The 19015-nt window shown below is 39.0% G+C and overlaps 1 protein-coding gene across 10 annotated transcripts in view; it reads right to left on the bottom strand.

Annotated features, from left to right (window-relative positions):
* Window positions 1-19015, bottom strand: part of kmt2ca (lysine (K)-specific methyltransferase 2Ca) — a 491834-nt gene that overhangs the window by 222221 nt on the left and 250598 nt on the right. For all 10 annotated transcript variants that reach the window (XM_063044443.1, XM_063044442.1, XM_063044440.1 and 7 more), the window contains 5 exons: window positions 18114-18276; window positions 16611-16782; window positions 14730-14844; window positions 9695-9870; window positions 5817-5968 (listed from right to left, as the gene is read on the bottom strand). In XM_063044443.1, the coding sequence (XP_062900513.1) occupies window positions 5817-5968; window positions 9695-9870; window positions 14730-14844; window positions 16611-16782; window positions 18114-18276 (778 nt within the window). The remainder of the gene's footprint in view (window positions 1-5816; window positions 5969-9694; window positions 9871-14729; window positions 14845-16610; window positions 16783-18113; window positions 18277-19015) is intronic.

The following is a 19015-nucleotide window of genomic DNA, read 5'->3' as shown; positions in this document are numbered from 1 at the left end:
ATGTGGGCCATTCAATCAGGAGAGAAGGCTGGGGGAGCGGGTTTTTCTTGTGCCTGACAATGGTGGGAGTCTTTGGCTTTGTTCGGCAGAAGGTGAAGAGAGAAGATGCTGGAGAGAACCAGTTGTAGAATTCAATCCAGAGGGGACCATGATTCGATGGAGCAAGGTGAGGGATTCTACTGAGGATTGGTGAATATGACTTTTGAAAGATTTGAGCTCCAACCTGTGTTGATTTGATTGTTTAATTATACTGGGCCCTTTTTTTGTTTCTTTTTTTCTCTGCTAACTCTTTAGTTATGTTAATATTCATACATATACTTTTAATTGTACGCCCCGTGCGATCTGTTAATTCCTGCAACGAGCTGTAACAGGGCAGCAAGTCACACAGCATTCACACAACCAGGACTTGGGTAGACGAGACATCCCAATGTCATGGATTTAGCAGGACCGAAATGTGTACACCCTAGATGCACGAGGCCGGTGAAAGGTGGGTTTTTTGGCACAGAACTGGAAGAGTGCCAGTGAGGGCTAACAAGCCGTTTCCTGAGATGCCTGGGAAGAAAGGGGGTTTCACTCAGATTAAACTCCATCTGCCAATTTGCTGCCAAAATTTCTAACTGATCTATAGCTTGCTGTGTTTTTGATAACATTCCTCATAATCCACATCTCCACCAATTTTCATGACATCATCACTAATCAGACCACCATTTATGCATGCAAATTGTTAATGTATATGACAAACACTTCACCACCTTGCTGTCTTCTACAACCAAGCTAATTTTGAATCCAATTTTCAAATTCACCTTGAGTTTCATCTAACTTAATTTTCTGGACCAGCCTACCATAACGGATCTCATCATACACTTTACTGAAGCCTATGCAGACAATATCCATGCTCTATCTAATGTACTTCAATCATTTTCATTATTTTTTTCTAAAAAAAAAGCAAATCAAATGTGAGACAGGGCCTTCCCTACAGACAGACACATCAACTATCCCTATTAAATTCATCACAAACAAGAGAAAATCTGCAGATGCTGGAAATCCAAGCAACACACACAAAATGCTGCAGGCAGCATCTAGGAAAAGAATATAGTTGACGTTTCAGGCTGAAAACCTTCGGCAGGACTGGAGGAAAAAAAAAGCTAAGGAGCAGGTTTAAAAGGTGTAGGAGAAGAGAGAAAAACATAAGGTGATAGGTGAAATCTGGAGGGGGAAGGATGAAGTAAGGAGCTGGGAAGTTGATTCGTGAAAGAGACAGAAGGCCATGGAAGAAAGAAAAGGGGGGAGGAGCCCTAGAGGGAGGCAATGGGTGAGCAAGAAGATAAGGTGAGAGAGGGAAAAGAGGAAGGAAAATGGTGGGAGGGGGCACTACCTGAAGTTGATGTTCATGCCATCAGGTTGGAGGCTACACAAATGGAACATAAGGTGTTATTCCTCCAACCTAAGTGTGGCCTCAACACGACAGTGGAGGCAGCCATGGATGGACATATAGGAAAGGAATGGGAAGTGGAATTAAAATGGGTGGCTGCTGGGAGATGCCGCTTTTTCTGGTGTATGGAGCATAAGTGCTCAGCAAAGCGGTCTCCCAATCAACTTCGGGTCTCACTGATATACAGGCCACACCAGAAGCACTGAACACAGTATATGAAGCACAACATCATTTGTTGAGACAATTGGAGTCTTCAAGACTTGACACTAAATAGAAAGTTCAGATATCTATGCCAGATTCAAGTTGATTCAAGTTGATTTCAAGTTGATGACCTTAGCACCAACTCAAGTTTTCCTCTCCACAGTCACAGAATACTTCAGGAAAAATGCTGTGTTCTGCTACCAAAAGTTCTGTTTCTTTTTATTCATCTCTATTCTTACTATTTTCTTTCTAATATTAACATTACTGACAATAAATCAACACCCTTAGAAAGCACGTTTCACCTGACTTCAACTTCAACTCATTTTCTCTCAGTGCAGTTGCTGCCTGACCTGCTGAGAATATCCAACATTTTCTGTTTTTATTTCAGGTTTCCAGCATTTGTAGCATTTCAGTTTTTCTCTTCTCCGTTCTTTCTTGCTCTTGATCTTAGAATGGCCAAGTAAATATTATATTCCAATATCCTTCTTACCTAGTTTAAGATCTTTCTTGCCCAGGAACCAGACACATACTATGGTGGGATTCTTAAAACTGTTACAGAACTTCTGAGTGGTTAAACCCTCTACAACTAATGCAAACCCTTCATTCTTCCTCATCCATCTCCTAGACACTTTCGGCATTCAAGCTACTGTTCTTATCCTCACAGAGGACAGTTATATCTCCATCTTCTCCTACTCATTGTTCATATATCATAGTGTTTCCCATCACAAGCCAGCCTCCTTTCCTTTGGTTTAGGCATAATACACTAAGGCATGCTCCCAAACACTTTCTGCACTACACTGATGACGACTTCAGTGCTGCTTCATGCACCCATACTGAGCTCATCAATTTCATCAACTCTACCTCCAGCTTCCACCCTGCCCTTAATTCACTCGGTCCATTTCTGACACCTCTCCCCTTTCCTGATCTCCCTGTCTCCAACTGGAGACAAAGTGCCTGCCAACATCTTTTATAAACCCACATCTATCTTGACTATATCTCTTCCCATCTTCTGTAAAAATGTTATTCCATTTTCTCAGTTCCTTCATCTCCGCCACATCTGTTCTCAGGATGAGGCTTTCCTTTCCAGGACATCAGAGATGTCCTCATTCTTCAAAGGACGGAGTTTCCTTTCCTCCACCACTTATGCTGCCCTCATCTGCATCTCCTCCATTTTGCGCACATCTGCGCTCACTGCTTCTTCCCACAGTCTTAACAGGGATAGAGTTCCTCTTGTCCTCACCTACCAGCCCATCCAACATATAATTCTACACAACTTCTGCTGTCTTCAATGGGATCTTACTACCAAACACATCTTTACTCCATCACCCCTTCCCAATTCTCCATTTTCCGCAAGGATCTTGTGATTCTGTTGTCCATTCAACCCTCCCTGCTAATCTCCCTCTTGGCACACATCCCTGCAAGCAATAGAAATGCTACACCTGCCCATTCACCTCTACCATCATTTCCATTTAGGGCTCCAAACAGTCCTTCCAGGTGAAGCAACACTTCTTCTGGGAATCCACCGGGGTCATCTATTGTATCTGGAACTCCTGACGTGACCTCCTCTACATTGGTGAGACACAACGTAAACTGGGTAACTGCTTTGTCGAGCACTTGCACTCCATTCAAAGGTGGAATTTTCTGGTGACTAACCATTTTAATTCCTCTCCCCATTCCCATTCTAACATGACAGTCTATGGCCTCTTCTGCCACGATGTCCACAGTCAGGGTGGAGGAGCAATACCTCATTTTCCATCTAGGTAGCCTCCAACCTGATGGCATGAACACTGATTTCTCCTTCCAATATTTTTGCTCTTTTTTTTCTTTTCCCTGCCCCTTCCCTTTTCTTCTATTCCCCTCTCTGGCCTCTTAACTCTTCTCCTCACCTGCATATAACCTCACCCAGTGCCCCTCTTTTTTCCCTTTCCCCTATGGTTCACTCTCCTTTCCTATCAGAATCCTTCTTTTGCAGTCCTTTTCCTTTCTCAATCACCAGGTTTCACGTATCATCTTCTAGCTATCCTCCTTCTCCTACCCCCACTTTTTTATTCTGGCATCTTCCCCCTTCTTTTCCAGTCCCAAAGAAAACCATAAGACATAGGAGCAAAATTAGATTAGATTATGAGGACACTCAGTACTCGTTTATTGTCATTTAGAAATGCATGCATTAAAAAATGAGGCCCATTGAGTCTGCTCCGCCATTTAATTATGGCTAGTTGTTTTTTTTTAACCTCCTTCAGGCCCACTCCTTGGCCTTCTCCCCTTAACATTTGATGCCGTGGCCAATCGAGAACCTATCAATCTCCACCTTAAGTATACTTGACAATCTGGCCTCTACAGCTGTTCGTGGTACAAATTCCACAAATTCACCATGCTCTGGCTAAAGAAATTACTCTGCAACTCTGTTTTAAATGGACGCCCCTCAGATTTATATAACAGTGGCATCAAGTGACTGTGGTCCCATACAATCACTAAAAAACTGTATTGAACAAATCACTGATTGGATGAGCCAAAATTTCCTGAAAATTAAACAAAGAGAAAACTGAAATAATTGTTTTAAATGCCAAAAAAATTAAAAGTCAGCACTCATTTAGAATCTGTCATTACAGACCACAAACCAAGCCAGAAACATTGAAACATTAAAACATTAAGACAATGACAAATTTAGCCTACTACTATCTTAAAAATATAGCAAGAGTTAAGGAACTTCTGTCTCCGCAAGATCTAGAAAAACTTGTCCATGAATTTATTTTTAGTAGGCTTGACTACTGTAGTGGTGTTTTCACATATCTCTGTAAAAAAAAAAAATCCCTCAGACAGCTGCAGCTTATTCAGAACACTGCTGCTAGAGTCCTCACTAAGACCAAGAAAGTAAAACATATCTTTCCAGTAGCACACACAAAATGCTGGTGGAACGCAGCAGGTCAGACAGCATCTATAGGAAGAATCACCGTTGATGTTTTGGGCCAAGACCCTTCATCAGGACATTAGAAAAAAAACACAAGATCCATTAATCTACTTAGGGAAGCTGATGGTCCATCAGTATTGTCACTCAAATTCACGAAGGCTGGAGCTTTGCTCGGTTGATAGCAATTCATGTCTAGAAAGTATGTGCTTTTAGTGTTCCCTTTAAAATGACTCACTAATCTTACCAACTGCAGTCATCCACTAGCTGTCAGACATGCGTATGACAAAACTGATTCCAACTAGCATTTACAGAGATTCACGTGAAAATGGATGTTTGATAATCTTCCTGCATCTGCTATTTTTACACTTCTCCCTTATTATGGAATAAGGATTGGGTAGAGAGGAGAAATTCAAGGACAGAAGAATGAAATAAGACTGTGATCCTAATAAAGTTTGGAATGTACTATATACAAGCCAAATTTTATAATCAAATTTAATCTAACAATACATTTGTATTACACATCCTTCTACAAATGTGCAGCAGAAAGCATCCTAACATTCTGCATCACTGCTTGGTGCAGAAACTGCACAGTGGTGGACAAGTGGGCTCTACGACAGGTAGTCAAAACTGCCCAATGAGTGACCACCACCAGCCTACCACCCATCAAAGACATACACAGAAAGTGCCAGAAAAGGGCTAGTAACATTAAGGATCCCGTCCACCCTATTCATGATTGTCCCACTACCATCCGGGAGATGACTATGTAGCATCCATGCCAGCACCACCAAACTCAAAATCAGTTACTTCCATCAAGCAATAAGGTTGATCAACACCTCCACCCACTTATTTATCCCACTACACCCCTCCCAACTACTACTTCATCATTTCCCATCAGAATCACCTTATATACAGACACTCCTGTGCCTAGCATCACTTTATGGGCATACAAACAATGCATATAAGCTACCTTGTATATTTATATTTTTTGCATTTCTTTTATTATTGTGTTCTTTATCTTATTGTTTTTTTATTGTGCTGCATCTGATCTGGAGTAACAATTATCTTGTTCTCCTTTATACTTGTGTACTGGAAATGACATTGAACAATCTTGAATGTTCTATGCAAGCACTCTAGCTTCCTGAAAAACATTGCTAACACCATAAACATGCATGCGACACTTCAACCAACATCAGAAATAATTTACCTCATGTCTCAACTGTAAGACATTCAACTTTCATTTTAAATGTACTTATTAAACGTTTTTAATGTCCTTACCTGCTTCAGTTTGTAGGATACAGTCAACAATCCCATTATCGGAGGACTGAACATTTTCTTCTGTACCTTCTGTTTCTTTACACATTGTACAGATGTAGCACTCTTTTACTTCATTATTTTCCAAAGATTTGTCACATTCTATGTGAATCCACCTGAAGACCAGACAGAAATCACAGTTAACTTTTTTGAATGACCACACAGAGTGTGAAGGACACAGCAACAACCAACTTTTCCTCATTTTTTGTTATATACAGTTGTGCAGATCAATCATTGCAGAATTTTTTTTTACATGGCCTGAAAACTGTGTGGCTTTAATTTTTTTTTGTAAATATACACATCAATCAAACACAAACCACAGCTCACATCACAAGTAAATGATGTCGGGCAGTCAAAGCAAATGACAGGCACAACGGCAAAAATAAAATGTCTTGACTAGATGGCATCGGCATTCAGAGGGTGATAGTTTATTAACAAGGAGCTACCATTTCCATTCTGTGTTTATTGTTATAATTTGTAACTGTTGATACTGGAAGCACAGACATTTATGTAAATAGGTTAAAGTTCTAAAATGCTTCAACGTAAAGGTTGTGGTAAGTTTATTATTTAGAAAATTTATGCATTATATTCATGAAAACATAATTTTGAAATACCCTGTAGTTCATTATATTAACATCATATAAAAGAAAATTTCAGGTGCGCAGCAACAAAGCGCCGTGCACAGGAACACTTCAGTTACTGCAGGATTGCGCACCCATGCAACTTAGCTGGAATAGTGGTTACAACAGTGAATCTATGCCCTTGCTGTGGCAGGTGAATGATAATAGCTGAAGATTCAACCCCTGAACTGCTCTTCTGGATAAACTCTCAGATGGTGCATGAGAACAGCATTACAATTACTCTAAAAACTCACAAAATACTGGAGGAACTCAGCAGGCCAGGTAGCATCTATGGAAACAAGTACAGTTGATGTTTTAGGGTCAAGACCCTTCAGCCAGACCCTAAAATCCGTTAGTTTACAAGCAGAAAACAGCAAGGATTTCTATTTTCCTTCCCATCAATTTTATTGGGTGTGTCCATGTGGCCACACCATACACATCAAGAAAGCTTCATTCTCACATTTCCCTGTCAACCATTCTGCCATCTTTCAATGTTGAGCCACATATGTTTTGTTTACGTCTTTCATTATAAGGCATCGCAGAACTCTCTCTGCATAGGTTCAAACCATTCCAAGGAAAGGAGTGAGACAGGGAATAACTAGGGAAGAAACTTCAATAAAATGAAAGGTATAGGCAAGGAAAGGATTATTCAAGATATTCCAAAGAAAAACAAGCTGGCACATTTACATCAGTGTAGTTAGCTGTGAATTTCTAATCAATTCCAATCCTAAACGACGAGTCATAAATTCATTGCTCAACAGTCTGTTACAAATGAAGAACATTAACAGACTTTAATGCATACTTTGTTAAAATGCTGATAACTGGTGTGCTTTAATCACATCATTAACAAGAAACTTCAACTAGAATCAAGAAAAACAAAAGCATTATTTTGGTTTACTTTAGACATCAACAGTACTGGCAGAACTCTGGCTATATATCATATATATAGAACTCTGATATATCATATATATCAGAACTTTGGCTATTATATCACTTAATGAATTATAACCTGAAAATAGCACTTAATATATTATCTTATTGGAGAGTGAAAAGAAGGAATATAACTTCTTCTCAATTTACATTTTCCAAGCTACCTACTATCATACAACCACAATCAGTTTCCAAGGCCACGTTATCAAATGAATGTTCATGATAAATGATCAAATTAAGTATGATGCAGATCCAAAAAATAGTAGATGTGGCCCAATAATTTGAGTTTTCCTTCCTTATGATGAAATAATCCCTTCAGGAAAGGCAAGAACATCCCTAAAATACTCTTCATTTGCTGATCACCAAATGCATCCAGTGCTGTTGAAAACTGTTCAATAACGAGGTGAAATACCTGTCGTCAAATGACAGAATTAGACCCCTTTCCAAATGGAATAAAACCTTAATTGCCTGGTATTTCAGTGAGTTATGCCGAGACAATGCTCAGTTCTAATGACGAGAACATTCTCCTAACATCATGGCATCATAGCTCTGAGTGCCCCCAGGAGCATAATATGCTCATGAAGAATTAATGGCTAATCACCAATCAAGATTTCCCCATCCTATTAGTTCAATGTTAATCTTCATTACTGGAATTTCCAAAGAGCAGAGACATTAATCATGGTTCAACAAACCAATAAAAGCATGACATCTGCCTTTATGGATCCAGACAGCAGGTATTTCTATATAGTGGGCAAGGCAACTCATTTACAATGCAGAAATGGTTACTTGCAAAGAAAACACATGCTCTACAGGAAAGAGAAAATCAAGTGAATGGAGAAAAAGAAAACAAAAATACCCAAGTGAGCACAGACCCTGCAAGTCAGAAATGGAGGACTGCCAGATACTTTTCTGATACAACACAAAATAAGGTCATGTTTGAACTAGAGTGTAGCGTAATGTGAACATTATCAGGTGGTAAGTTATCTGTGGGTTAATCAGAACATTTCTGTAATTGGTTTTAACAGAGTGAAGTTTCCTTTTTTTTTGGCGTGTGTGTCCGTGCGTGCGCGATATTGGCAGGACGATGACTTTTTCATGCCTTTACAAGGCGTGGCGCAAGAGAGAGACTGTGTGGCGGGCCACTCCTCACACAGACATTTCGCAGTATTTTTCCCCTTATTTTACGAGTTCGAGTTGCGATCTCGACACTCAACCCGGCACTGATGGAAAGCGTACTCGGGAGCGGATCTGACATGGGTTCGAACCCAGGAACCTCCGTTCCAGAGTCCGGTGCTGATGTCATTGTGCCACCAGCCGGCCCAACAGAGTGAAGTTTTCATGGTTGATGTTTCTGGATAGCAAAAGAATAAACTCCATTTAACTATGCAATTTAGGCCTGAAACAATATGACATTGGTGCATTAAAGCATAAGGCAGATATTTGGGGGGGAGAAAAATATTTTAGAGAACAATATTTAATTTCTGCCTTCCCCAGGTTTAAAAAAAATGTATTTCATCCTTCCTCTTAATACAGGTAATGGACCAGAATCTAATTAACAAATTTAGAAAACCTGAGCTGTCACAAAATTGTCAAATATAACTTTGTGCCAAGATTAAGGTGCTTTCTGAGCACCCCTACCTGTTGTGTGCTGGGGGAGCAGGCTGAGGGTAGCAGACACCAAGAGGATCAACAAACTCATTCGTAAGGCCAGTGATGTTGTGGGGATGGAACTGGACTCTCTGATGGTGGTGTCTGAAAAGAGGATGCTGTCCAAGTTGCATGCCATCTTGGTCAATGTCTCCCATCCACTACATAATGTACTGGTTGGGCACAGGAGTACATTCAGCCAGAGACTCATTCCACCGAGATGAAACACTGAGCGTCATAGGAAGTCATTCCTGCCTGTGGCCATCAAACTTTACAACTCCTCCCTTGGAGGGTCAGACACCCTGAGCCAATAGGCTGGTCCTGGACTTATTTCCTGGCATAATTTACATATTGGGTTTTATTACTATTTATTTATGGTGCAACTGTAACGAAAACCAATTTCCCTCGGGATCAATAAAGTATGACTATGACTAGGACGTACTGTAGCATCTCACCCTGCAATAAAGGGCTGTGCTATTCTAGAATAAATATGAAATACAAAACATGTCCATTTAGAATTACTAGCTTGCCAGTAAATTTTCAATACTGATTGATTAAGTATTCCAGGTACTTAAGAAGGGAATAGAAATAATCAAAGCTTTACTTGTGCTGTGGGCCAATTTTTGAAGCTGTAAATAATCTTACCTTTTGCATATCTGACAATGCAGTGCATCCTTTTGGGGGTCTTGATGGCAGATTTTGCCACAGAGTGGACAGTAGAAGCTGTGGTCTTGTTGCTGATAACAACCAGCACAAAGTGAACAGTTGTGGTGCCAATGAGAGCTGGTCCGTGTGCCACAGTCAACACATACCCTGCAATTCTAATGTAAAATAGTGGACATTAAACATTTTACACCAGGGAAATGCAACACAAAATACAGATAACCTCAAAGTGGCCCAATCTCACAGGGTGGTTTATAAATAATGAAACAAAATAGAAAAAACTAGAAATCTGAAATAAAAACGGCAAATTATAAGTAAACAAAGCAGTCAGCGTCTGCAAAGAGTAGAGACATTATTTTTCTTTACAGATGCTGCCTAATCCATTGTATTTCTTATAGTGATTTCTGCTACTGTGTATGTTGAGATATGCAACCTCAGAAGGCCGACTTATATTTTCAAGCATTTTTTTGGTAAGAAACATCTATGATGAATTCTCACGTGCACAGAAATCAGGCTATAGCAGCATGTTCACTTATACCATTGTCATACACATAACTCCCTATGGTAAATCTGCTGTCTTGTGAACAGAAAAGATTCAGATATTCATTCCCACGTTACATTTGAGGTGTGTTAGATAAAAAATCTGAGGAATGTCAAGATAGGCAAATCAAGTCTTCATAGTGGGCAATTACCAAAGCCATTGTGAGAAATAGTTGGGAACGAGGTTTGTCTTGGAGCTAGTTTGCAACTTTAGAACCTAAACTGGATTGAAGTCCAGAGGTTGCATAAAATCTGGACAATAATGGAAGTAAAGAGAACATGCAATGAAGAAACACATTTTGGTCTTTCCATCTCATCCTGAAGATCCCTTCTGAGATCTAGTCTTAGATCATTGCAACCTACTGGGAAGTCGGTATTGGTCCAATGAATGTAATGGGTACCACTTGCTGTGCGAGGTGCAGTTCATTACTAAATCAGGTGCAAAGCTTGAAGATTTGATGACTAATGAACAATTTCATGCAATTTTATTTTTTCTGTAGGATGGCAATGTGAATATTTGTACTCATATAATCAGTGCTAAAAATTGATGTCTTTCTTTAAAACCCAATCCAGGCATCAAATGCTCAGTGTCAAGGTACAGGCTATGGTTCTGACTCTCCAATTTCACAAATGTACCACTTCCCTGTTCTCCCTTCATATGTCCACTGCATCGAAGTATATTTTCATATCAGTCATACGTTGACAGTTATGGGTCAGACTGACACTTAGCATGAATTTACCAAATCATAACCAATTATGTGATGCAGACTTAAACCCAAGTCATATTGCTAACTCAATAAAGCTTTACTTGTACAGCATGCTTCAGACCTATGGCTGACAGGAGGCACATTTCAGAGGGCTATATGGGGAACTGCAGGCACAAACTCACATTGCTTCTGGGGACAAGGCTCGCTGGTGTGATGCTGCAGTGATTGACAGGTGCTCCTGTGTTTGCAGCATATGCCAAAAACTATTACTGAAGCATTGTACCTGAAAATTGGAGGAAAAAATAACACTGACAGAGACACGAGCAGGAGACATGAAAGGAAGGCCAGTTCAGACTAAAGGTATACCTACAGCATACAATATTAGCACGTCTTAAGATTTCAATACCCAAGATCTAATGCAGGAAACAATTTAAAATATTCTACGAACCAAGCAAAATTCTCTCTTTTGTTGCTTCTCTGTTCTGATTACATACACCTTACAGCAAGAGAAAGAATCCAGTGTTTTGAAAGCTGTAATTTCCCATGGTGCTTAATTTTTAAGAGGCTAATAAAGTGTCATTGTAAGGTTTGTTAAATTAGTCTAATTGCAATAGTGGAGAAATGACTTCAAACCAATAATTCCTAATACGGTCAGCATTCTTGGCTAAATGACCATTAAATATAATTAAATGGGCGCCACCTGTTTTTGCCTTAAAGAATACAGAAATATCAGTGGAGGAATTAATTACCTTTGCCATTAATATAAACTACGAGTCACACCTTCGGAAAAACTAAAAGCCAAAAAGCAATTGCAGGCAGCAAGATAAATAAATAGGATCAAAAGGAATCCAAACTTAAAACTGTATTTTCAAAACACAAGGAAGAGGCCAAGTTTAAACAGTTTTGATGTCAAAAGAATAAATTGAGACCACCACATATATTTCTGCAAAATTTCTCAGTCTTTCCTGCTTTACTTGAATAAATTGCTTCCTATGAAAAAGTCTGATGGCACATTTTTGACCATTCACATCTTCTTCATTATTAATTTTCATAAGTAACACATTTTCATGCATGAACTTCAATAATAACATGGCTAAGCTCAAACTCCAGACAATTGTCTGGTATTGAATTTGAATTATTACACCTTTAATACATAGAATATTGAACAGTACTGTACAGAAACTAGCCCTTCAGCCCACCATGTTTACGCTAACTATGACTTCACTTTATGTAATCCAACCTGCCTGAACATGATCTATACCCTTCTTGCCTCTACCTGTTCAAGTGCATGTCTAAATGCTACCTAAATGTTCCTACCATATCTGCATCCACCATCTCCCATGGCAATGCAACAAAGGCACCTATATCTCCATGTAAAAAATTGCTTCATAAATCTGTTGTGAAGACTCCTCATTCTCCCTGATTAGTAATGCAGCTCCCCACCTCTCAACTCTCTTACTACCATGCAGTAAACATCTAAACCTTGGAATGTTGAGCTGCTAGTCCTCACCTTCTCTCTACCAAACCTCTGCAACGGCCAAAGCATTGTAGTTCCATGCACTAACCTAGGCTGAGCTCATGTGCCTTACCTAAATAAATCTCAGTCAACAGAAGAGAAGTGAGGTGGGAGGGAGGAAAAAGGCAAAGGAAATCTCAAAAACTGAATACAAGCAGGAAATGCCCTTTATTGCCCCAAACATCATCATTCATCATTAAGCATTATTCGACAGTGTTCGCACTTTTATAGAGTAAGTATTTAATTTTCCATTGATTTGAGAATACTGAACCTCAGAAGAGGTGAAAATAATAAACAAAGCCACATAGGAATAATGAAGTCATACAAAGAAGGTTATTCATGGGTTGGAAAAAAAATACTAACAAGTTACCATCAAATTGCAGCAGCAAAGAAGCTCCAGCTGATTTTTATAAACTGAGCCTAGTTTGAATGCAGATGGCCAAATTTGCAATCAAAATAAACAGCATGTCATTGGCAACACCCAGGCTGTAAAATTCAAACGCAGGTGACTGCTGTTGAAGGCCAGCTGAAGGCCATCAACACCTGAATATCTTTAGATAGAGGAAAATTAAGACAAGAGAATATAGACATTAAAAAAGTTGGAAGAATCTGAGGTGATGGTGGTTGGAGTGGGAAAAGCAGTCCTGCATCTCCAAGTTCACATGGAAATGAACATTTTTGTTTAAGAAACAACCTTTCTTGAGGCTTTTACAGTCCTGTATATAACCTGACATTTGCAGCCGATGTAAGAAGAGTTATACAGCACAAAAATAGGTTCTTGAGTTCACAATATCCACACTATCAAGTTAGCACCAATATACACCCTTTATCCAGTACTTGGTCTAGAACCTCGCATGCCTTGTCTAAATATGTAGTAAATGTCATGAAAATCTTTGACCTCTCTACCAGTGCAGTCTACATTTGAACCACCCTCTGGATTAGCAAAACAGACTTATCTCAGATCATCTCTAACATCCTATTCCTTACCTTAAATCTTCCTCTTATATCATCACAGGATTAAATTCCACCTGTCATTATTATCTCTTCATTTACCATCAATATCTTCCTGTAGCTTAAGATCACCTTTCATCATTATCAGTAACATTACCAATTTTTATGACATCTGGAAACTCATCTGCAAGAGACTATTCCTCCTGGTTCAGGCTTCAGATTCACTTCAAGAACTCAATTTATATACTTTTAACAAGGACGATGCTACCTTCAGTTGGTTCAGCTCATGGTCAGCAGCAGTGTACTTAAAATCAGAATTACAGAGCACTGAAGCAGGTCCCTCAAGCCAAACTAGCCCATGCCAACTGTGTTCCAATCACAAACAAGAGAAAGTCTGCAGATGCGGGAAATCCAAGCAACACACACAAAATGCTGGAGGAACACAGCTGGCCAGACAGCACCTATGGAAAAAAGTAGTCACCATTTCGGGCCAAGAATGTCAGGTTACATTCAGGATCCTTCCTGTTGAAAGGTCTCAACCCAAAACGTCAACTGTACTTTTTCCATACATGCTGCCTGGCCTGTGGAGTTCCTCCAGCATTTTGTGTGTGATGCCAACTGTGTTGCCCAGCGAGCTAGTTCCATCTGCCCACTCTTGGCCCATAAACCTCCATGACCTCTATCCTTGTACTTACCTAACAACATACATCAAAGTTGCTGGTGAACGCAGCAGGCCAAGCAGCATCTATAGGAAGAGGCGCAGTCGACGTTTCAGGCCGAGACCCTTCGTCAGGACTCCTGACGAAGGGTCTCGGCCTGAAACGTCGACTGCGCCTCTTCCTATAGATGCTGCTTGGCCTGCTGCGTTCACCAGCAACTTTGATGTATGTTGCTTGAATTTCCAGCATCTGCAGAATTCCTGTTGCTTGTACTTACCTAGGTGGCTTTCAAACATTGCTGATGGTTAAGACCAATGTTAATGGTTGAACATCGCTAATATTTAAGATATTAGTTTCCCATTCTATAATAAATGGTTTCCTGCAGATACAAGGTGGAGGGGAGAGGGTAGGGTTACTAAAATTCATCCCATGAGTGGGATAAGATCAATATACAATGGGGCACAGTCAAACACCATCATTTTGACTGTAAAAGAGATAGATGACTGTAGGAAGAGATTCCCTTATGTAAGAATGTAGAAATTACTATGATATTCTGAAGTATGCAAAAATCAAATTTCATGTTAGCTGTAATGTTAAAAAACCAACTGGAAGAGAAATGTTAACAGGTTGAAATTATCACTCACTTTACACCTCCAGCCATTTGTTGGTATCGACTCCATTGCCGGTTGGAGACAAAATGTATGATAGCCTTTGTCACATATGTCACAAACCAACATTTTGCTGTCATCACCTGGACATCTGAAAGGATATAAAATGATAAAATTAAATAATTTATTTTGTAAAATCAGAGGTTTCTTTCATTAAGATTTGCAGCAAGCTGTGTGTGGTCTTTAAAACCATACAAGGGATGATGCAGGCCAAACCAAATGTTCTGAATATTCACTGTGCACTCTAATACTGTTTGCAGTTTCAAGATCTGCAAATTTCTTTAAGTTCCATATGAGTTTCTTAAAAAGATTGTACTCATAATTATAACTAGAACTGGAACTGGATCTACATTTGCTATCCATTTGTGAGATTGTTGGGGCGGCGGGGGAGATAAGGAGAGACCAGCTGGATTTGTCCTTGCCTAGACCCAGCATGATCTAGATTGGCCAATGGCCTCTTTCTAACACCCAATACTATCTCACAAGCTGCTTGGCCTTTGTGTTGCTAGTATCAGCAAATATGAGAAGTATTTTGCAACCAAAGAACTGATGTGTATTTAATTTTCAATATAAAAAATTTGCAGAACTATAACAAAGATTTAGAGATTGTGAGGGGCTGGGGAGGATGAGGAGAGACCAGCTGAATTTGTTCTTCCCTAAAGGCAGCATGATCTAAGTCGGTCAATGGCCTCCTTCCATGCTGTTCTCTTTGCTACCCTTTAATAAGCTACACAAGTATCAATACTGCATCCAAAATTTTTAAATACCTGAAATTAACAAGACATTACAAGACATTAACCCTAATACCTTGGACTCATGCCTTTATTTAAAAGCTATCACAAATATACAATTCTACACTTGAATAAATCAAAGTCAGAGCAATATTAATGATTTTCATTTGAACTCCAAGACAAGTACTCTTCAGTGAAAACAACCATGCGTATATAAACAAATCACTGCACCTAAGCTTTAAAGAAGGGATAATAGAGAAATGGCAGACCTCAAATTTGGATTGTTCGTCACAGCAGAATCCATCAAAATAATAGATAATCAAAGAGTAACATATAGGCCAGAAGGAACTCTGAACCATATTCATGACTAGAGAAAAAATAATTATGCAAATATGTAGAGTTAAAGGCTGATAAATTCTAAAGTCCTGAAAGTCTAAATCCTAGGATCTTAAGGAGGTGTCTGTAGGCACAGTTGATACATTGATTGGACACTGAAAATGTAAAGCCACAATTCAAAAAAGGAAAAAAAAAGAGAAGCAATCTACAGGACAGTCAGCAAAGTGCTGAAATCCATAATTTGGGAGACAACAGATGAACTTCTAGAAATACATAAGGTAACCAATCAGAGACCACATAGTTTTATGAAAGGGAAGTGCCTTCTTACAAACATATTGAAATTATTTGAGGGTGGATATGGGGGAAAAACAACTAGATGGAGGGATTTATATTTCCAAAAGGCATCCAACAAGGTGCCAGGTGAAAGGTTATTGTACAAGATTGGGATCTCAAATATTTATATTCAATATTGATGGCTTAATGAAGGTTTAAGTAAACTTAATTTTATATTGCAAAAGAAATATAACATATTTCACTAAAGCATTAAAAATAAGGATGCCAGTAAGATTATTTTTTTCATGCAAGGCTTTAAAAGAAATTCCTTGCATTTCACTATATTTAGAGTACCTTATCTGAAACAGACTGGCTGGCTCCCTTGTTCCAAGATATATTTCAATTACCATAATTACATAATTTATAACATGATTTATGTTGCACTAAAGTAGTACTACCATTTTATTCCCAAAAACTTTGCACTGCGTAAAAGTGAAGTCTCAAACACAGAATTTACCTGCAGGTCTGGCAGATTTTGCACTCTGGGCACTGCCACCCAGCCCGTTTCAAAGGGGTCACAGCAATGTCTAGGCACGCTCCATGGTAATGCTGTCCACAGCTAGTGCAGAAAAGCTGATCTAGAAGTTCCCCTGGGCTATCACACACAGCACAGTTTGATTCTTCCTTGGCTGTAGAAATAAAAATTAGCAAAGATTATTCAAGTGCTATTTAAAGACAAAATGGATTGTAATAACTTGACAGTCACAGGTTATGGTCTACCCCCGCAGATAAGGACTTTCATGATTTTGTTTGAAATCCTTCTAATTGAAGCAACACGGTCAGAACTCAACATCTGACAAATTTCTCCCTTAGAAAGTCAAACCAGAAGCTGGCACTTTCAACCTTGGTTGACAGATCTTTGTCATTAAACTAACAAAGATCGGTCCAACTTAAATACTGGTTTCCAAGAGCCCTGGAAAAATAATCTGGAGGTAAAATAAACTACATTTTTCATAGATGCATTTGCAGCAGGGAAACTTAGACTGCATACATGAGATGCTGCATAACTTCATCATTTCCCATTCAGAAAGATCTGACCAGAAATGATTATCATATAGGTTTCTATGCCTATTACCGGATCCACTAATACTTCTTGGGAGTTTGGGGTATTAAATCTGAATGAAGTTTTGATAAATGCCTGTGAGGATGCTGCTGTAAGAATAATAAATCAGAGCAAAAGAAGAACATGTGTACTTTGAGCTCACTCTTATTTAATAAGATCATGGCTGATTATTAAAGTTAACTCTGCAATTCCTCATCTGCAATCTCTTTTCTTACTCCCAGCACGGATTTACTTTTCCTAAATGATACAGCTCTGGAGTTTCAGCCCAGACTTTCTCACTCCAGCTTTAAATGGGACATGAATTCATAATCTTGACCTGCGGTGTAGGAAGTTTACCTATTGAACCACTGCTACAATCCAATAAATACTCATCTGACGGTATATTGAAGAAGCTCTTGAAGGCCTACAAAATTAATTTTAGATTATCAACCTTGACAGAGCAATTAATAGGATAATAGTACCCCCCCCCCCCACCACCACCAGCATTTAAACTGAATTATTAAACGGTGGCAGCAACATTAAACATAAATAAGTTACCATGCCAAAATGCTCTAATTTTTTATTCCCATTCACATACTCCGAAGTGGTGACAGAACTGTGTTCAGAAACATTAAATTACATCCACTCTGTTGTGGATGAATTACTACATTTAGCAAATATCTAAAGACAAGACATCCAGAAAAAGGAATGACTGCCCATCTCCCAGATACACCCTAATTTTCCTATTGCATCTGTCCTTGGCACAGAATTCATCCAAAGCATTAAATACAAACTTGTCAAAGTGCACAATTTTCATTACGCTAATAGATAATACTTAAAGAAGAAAAGTATTTCAAGTACGTTCCTTGTTTGGAAAACAGCACACTGAAAGAGGACGTAGAATTTGGTGGCACTCACATCTTTCAGGAGCTTGATCAATGTGTTCTGGACAGAGCAGAGTCAGTGTTCTAAAGTCCTGAAAAGTACCAGCTCCAGCTGCACATGGGTAGTGGTACAACTGATTGCAATTCACTTCTGAGCATTTGATGGTGGCTCCAAGGTGCTTACAGTATGCACAATGCTGAAAAAAAGATATGGATGCTCAAATAATAAACAAGTTGAAATACAAATTTAATACCATGCAATAACTATTAGATTGCACATTAGAGTGATATATTTGCATACACAACTACATTGTTTTAAGATTTGTTTCTGAATCAGGTCAGCAGAGCAATGAAGCTGAAATTATCCAGACCCAAAGCTAGAAAATCAGGTTTTTTTAAAACTCCAACAATCTAAGGTACAGGCAAAGGCAGCAGATGAGAACAAACAGTAAAAGCATTTCCTTAACCGTTTAATCTGAAACTGTGATTCTATAAATGTGTCAATCAGCTGGGCCAATACTGAATGAGGAAAAAAGGAAATATCATTATTTCCTGCAACTTTGTCAACAATTCCCAGTGTAACTGTGTAAATTCATAATTTCTACATGGGTGGGTTGTGAACGTAAACAATGCATTTCATGTATGTTTCAATGTACATGTGATAAATAAATCTGACTCTGGATCTGAGCATGCAAGTCCTGCATTGTGGCCTGCTGTCATCGTTTTGCTGATTGTTCTGAATTTGTCTCCATGTGAATAATAATTTAAGGCAATTTCTCAGCATTTATGGGTGGAAATCTGCGCAAACACTATGTGACAATTGAGATTGGATGCAGCAAGTGTTTCCCTATTAATTTCATTGGACAGAATTTGTGTAAGAGATTGTGATGTTGACAACAAATAGCAGTCCTTGGATGTGTGGAAAGAGTGGCTTGT

This window comes from Mobula hypostoma, chromosome 3, assembly GCF_963921235.1.
Source record: "Mobula hypostoma chromosome 3, sMobHyp1.1, whole genome shotgun sequence".
Lineage (NCBI taxonomy): Eukaryota > Metazoa > Chordata > Chondrichthyes > Myliobatiformes > Myliobatidae > Mobula > Mobula hypostoma.
This window is presented reverse-complemented; position numbering and strand designations above follow the sequence as displayed.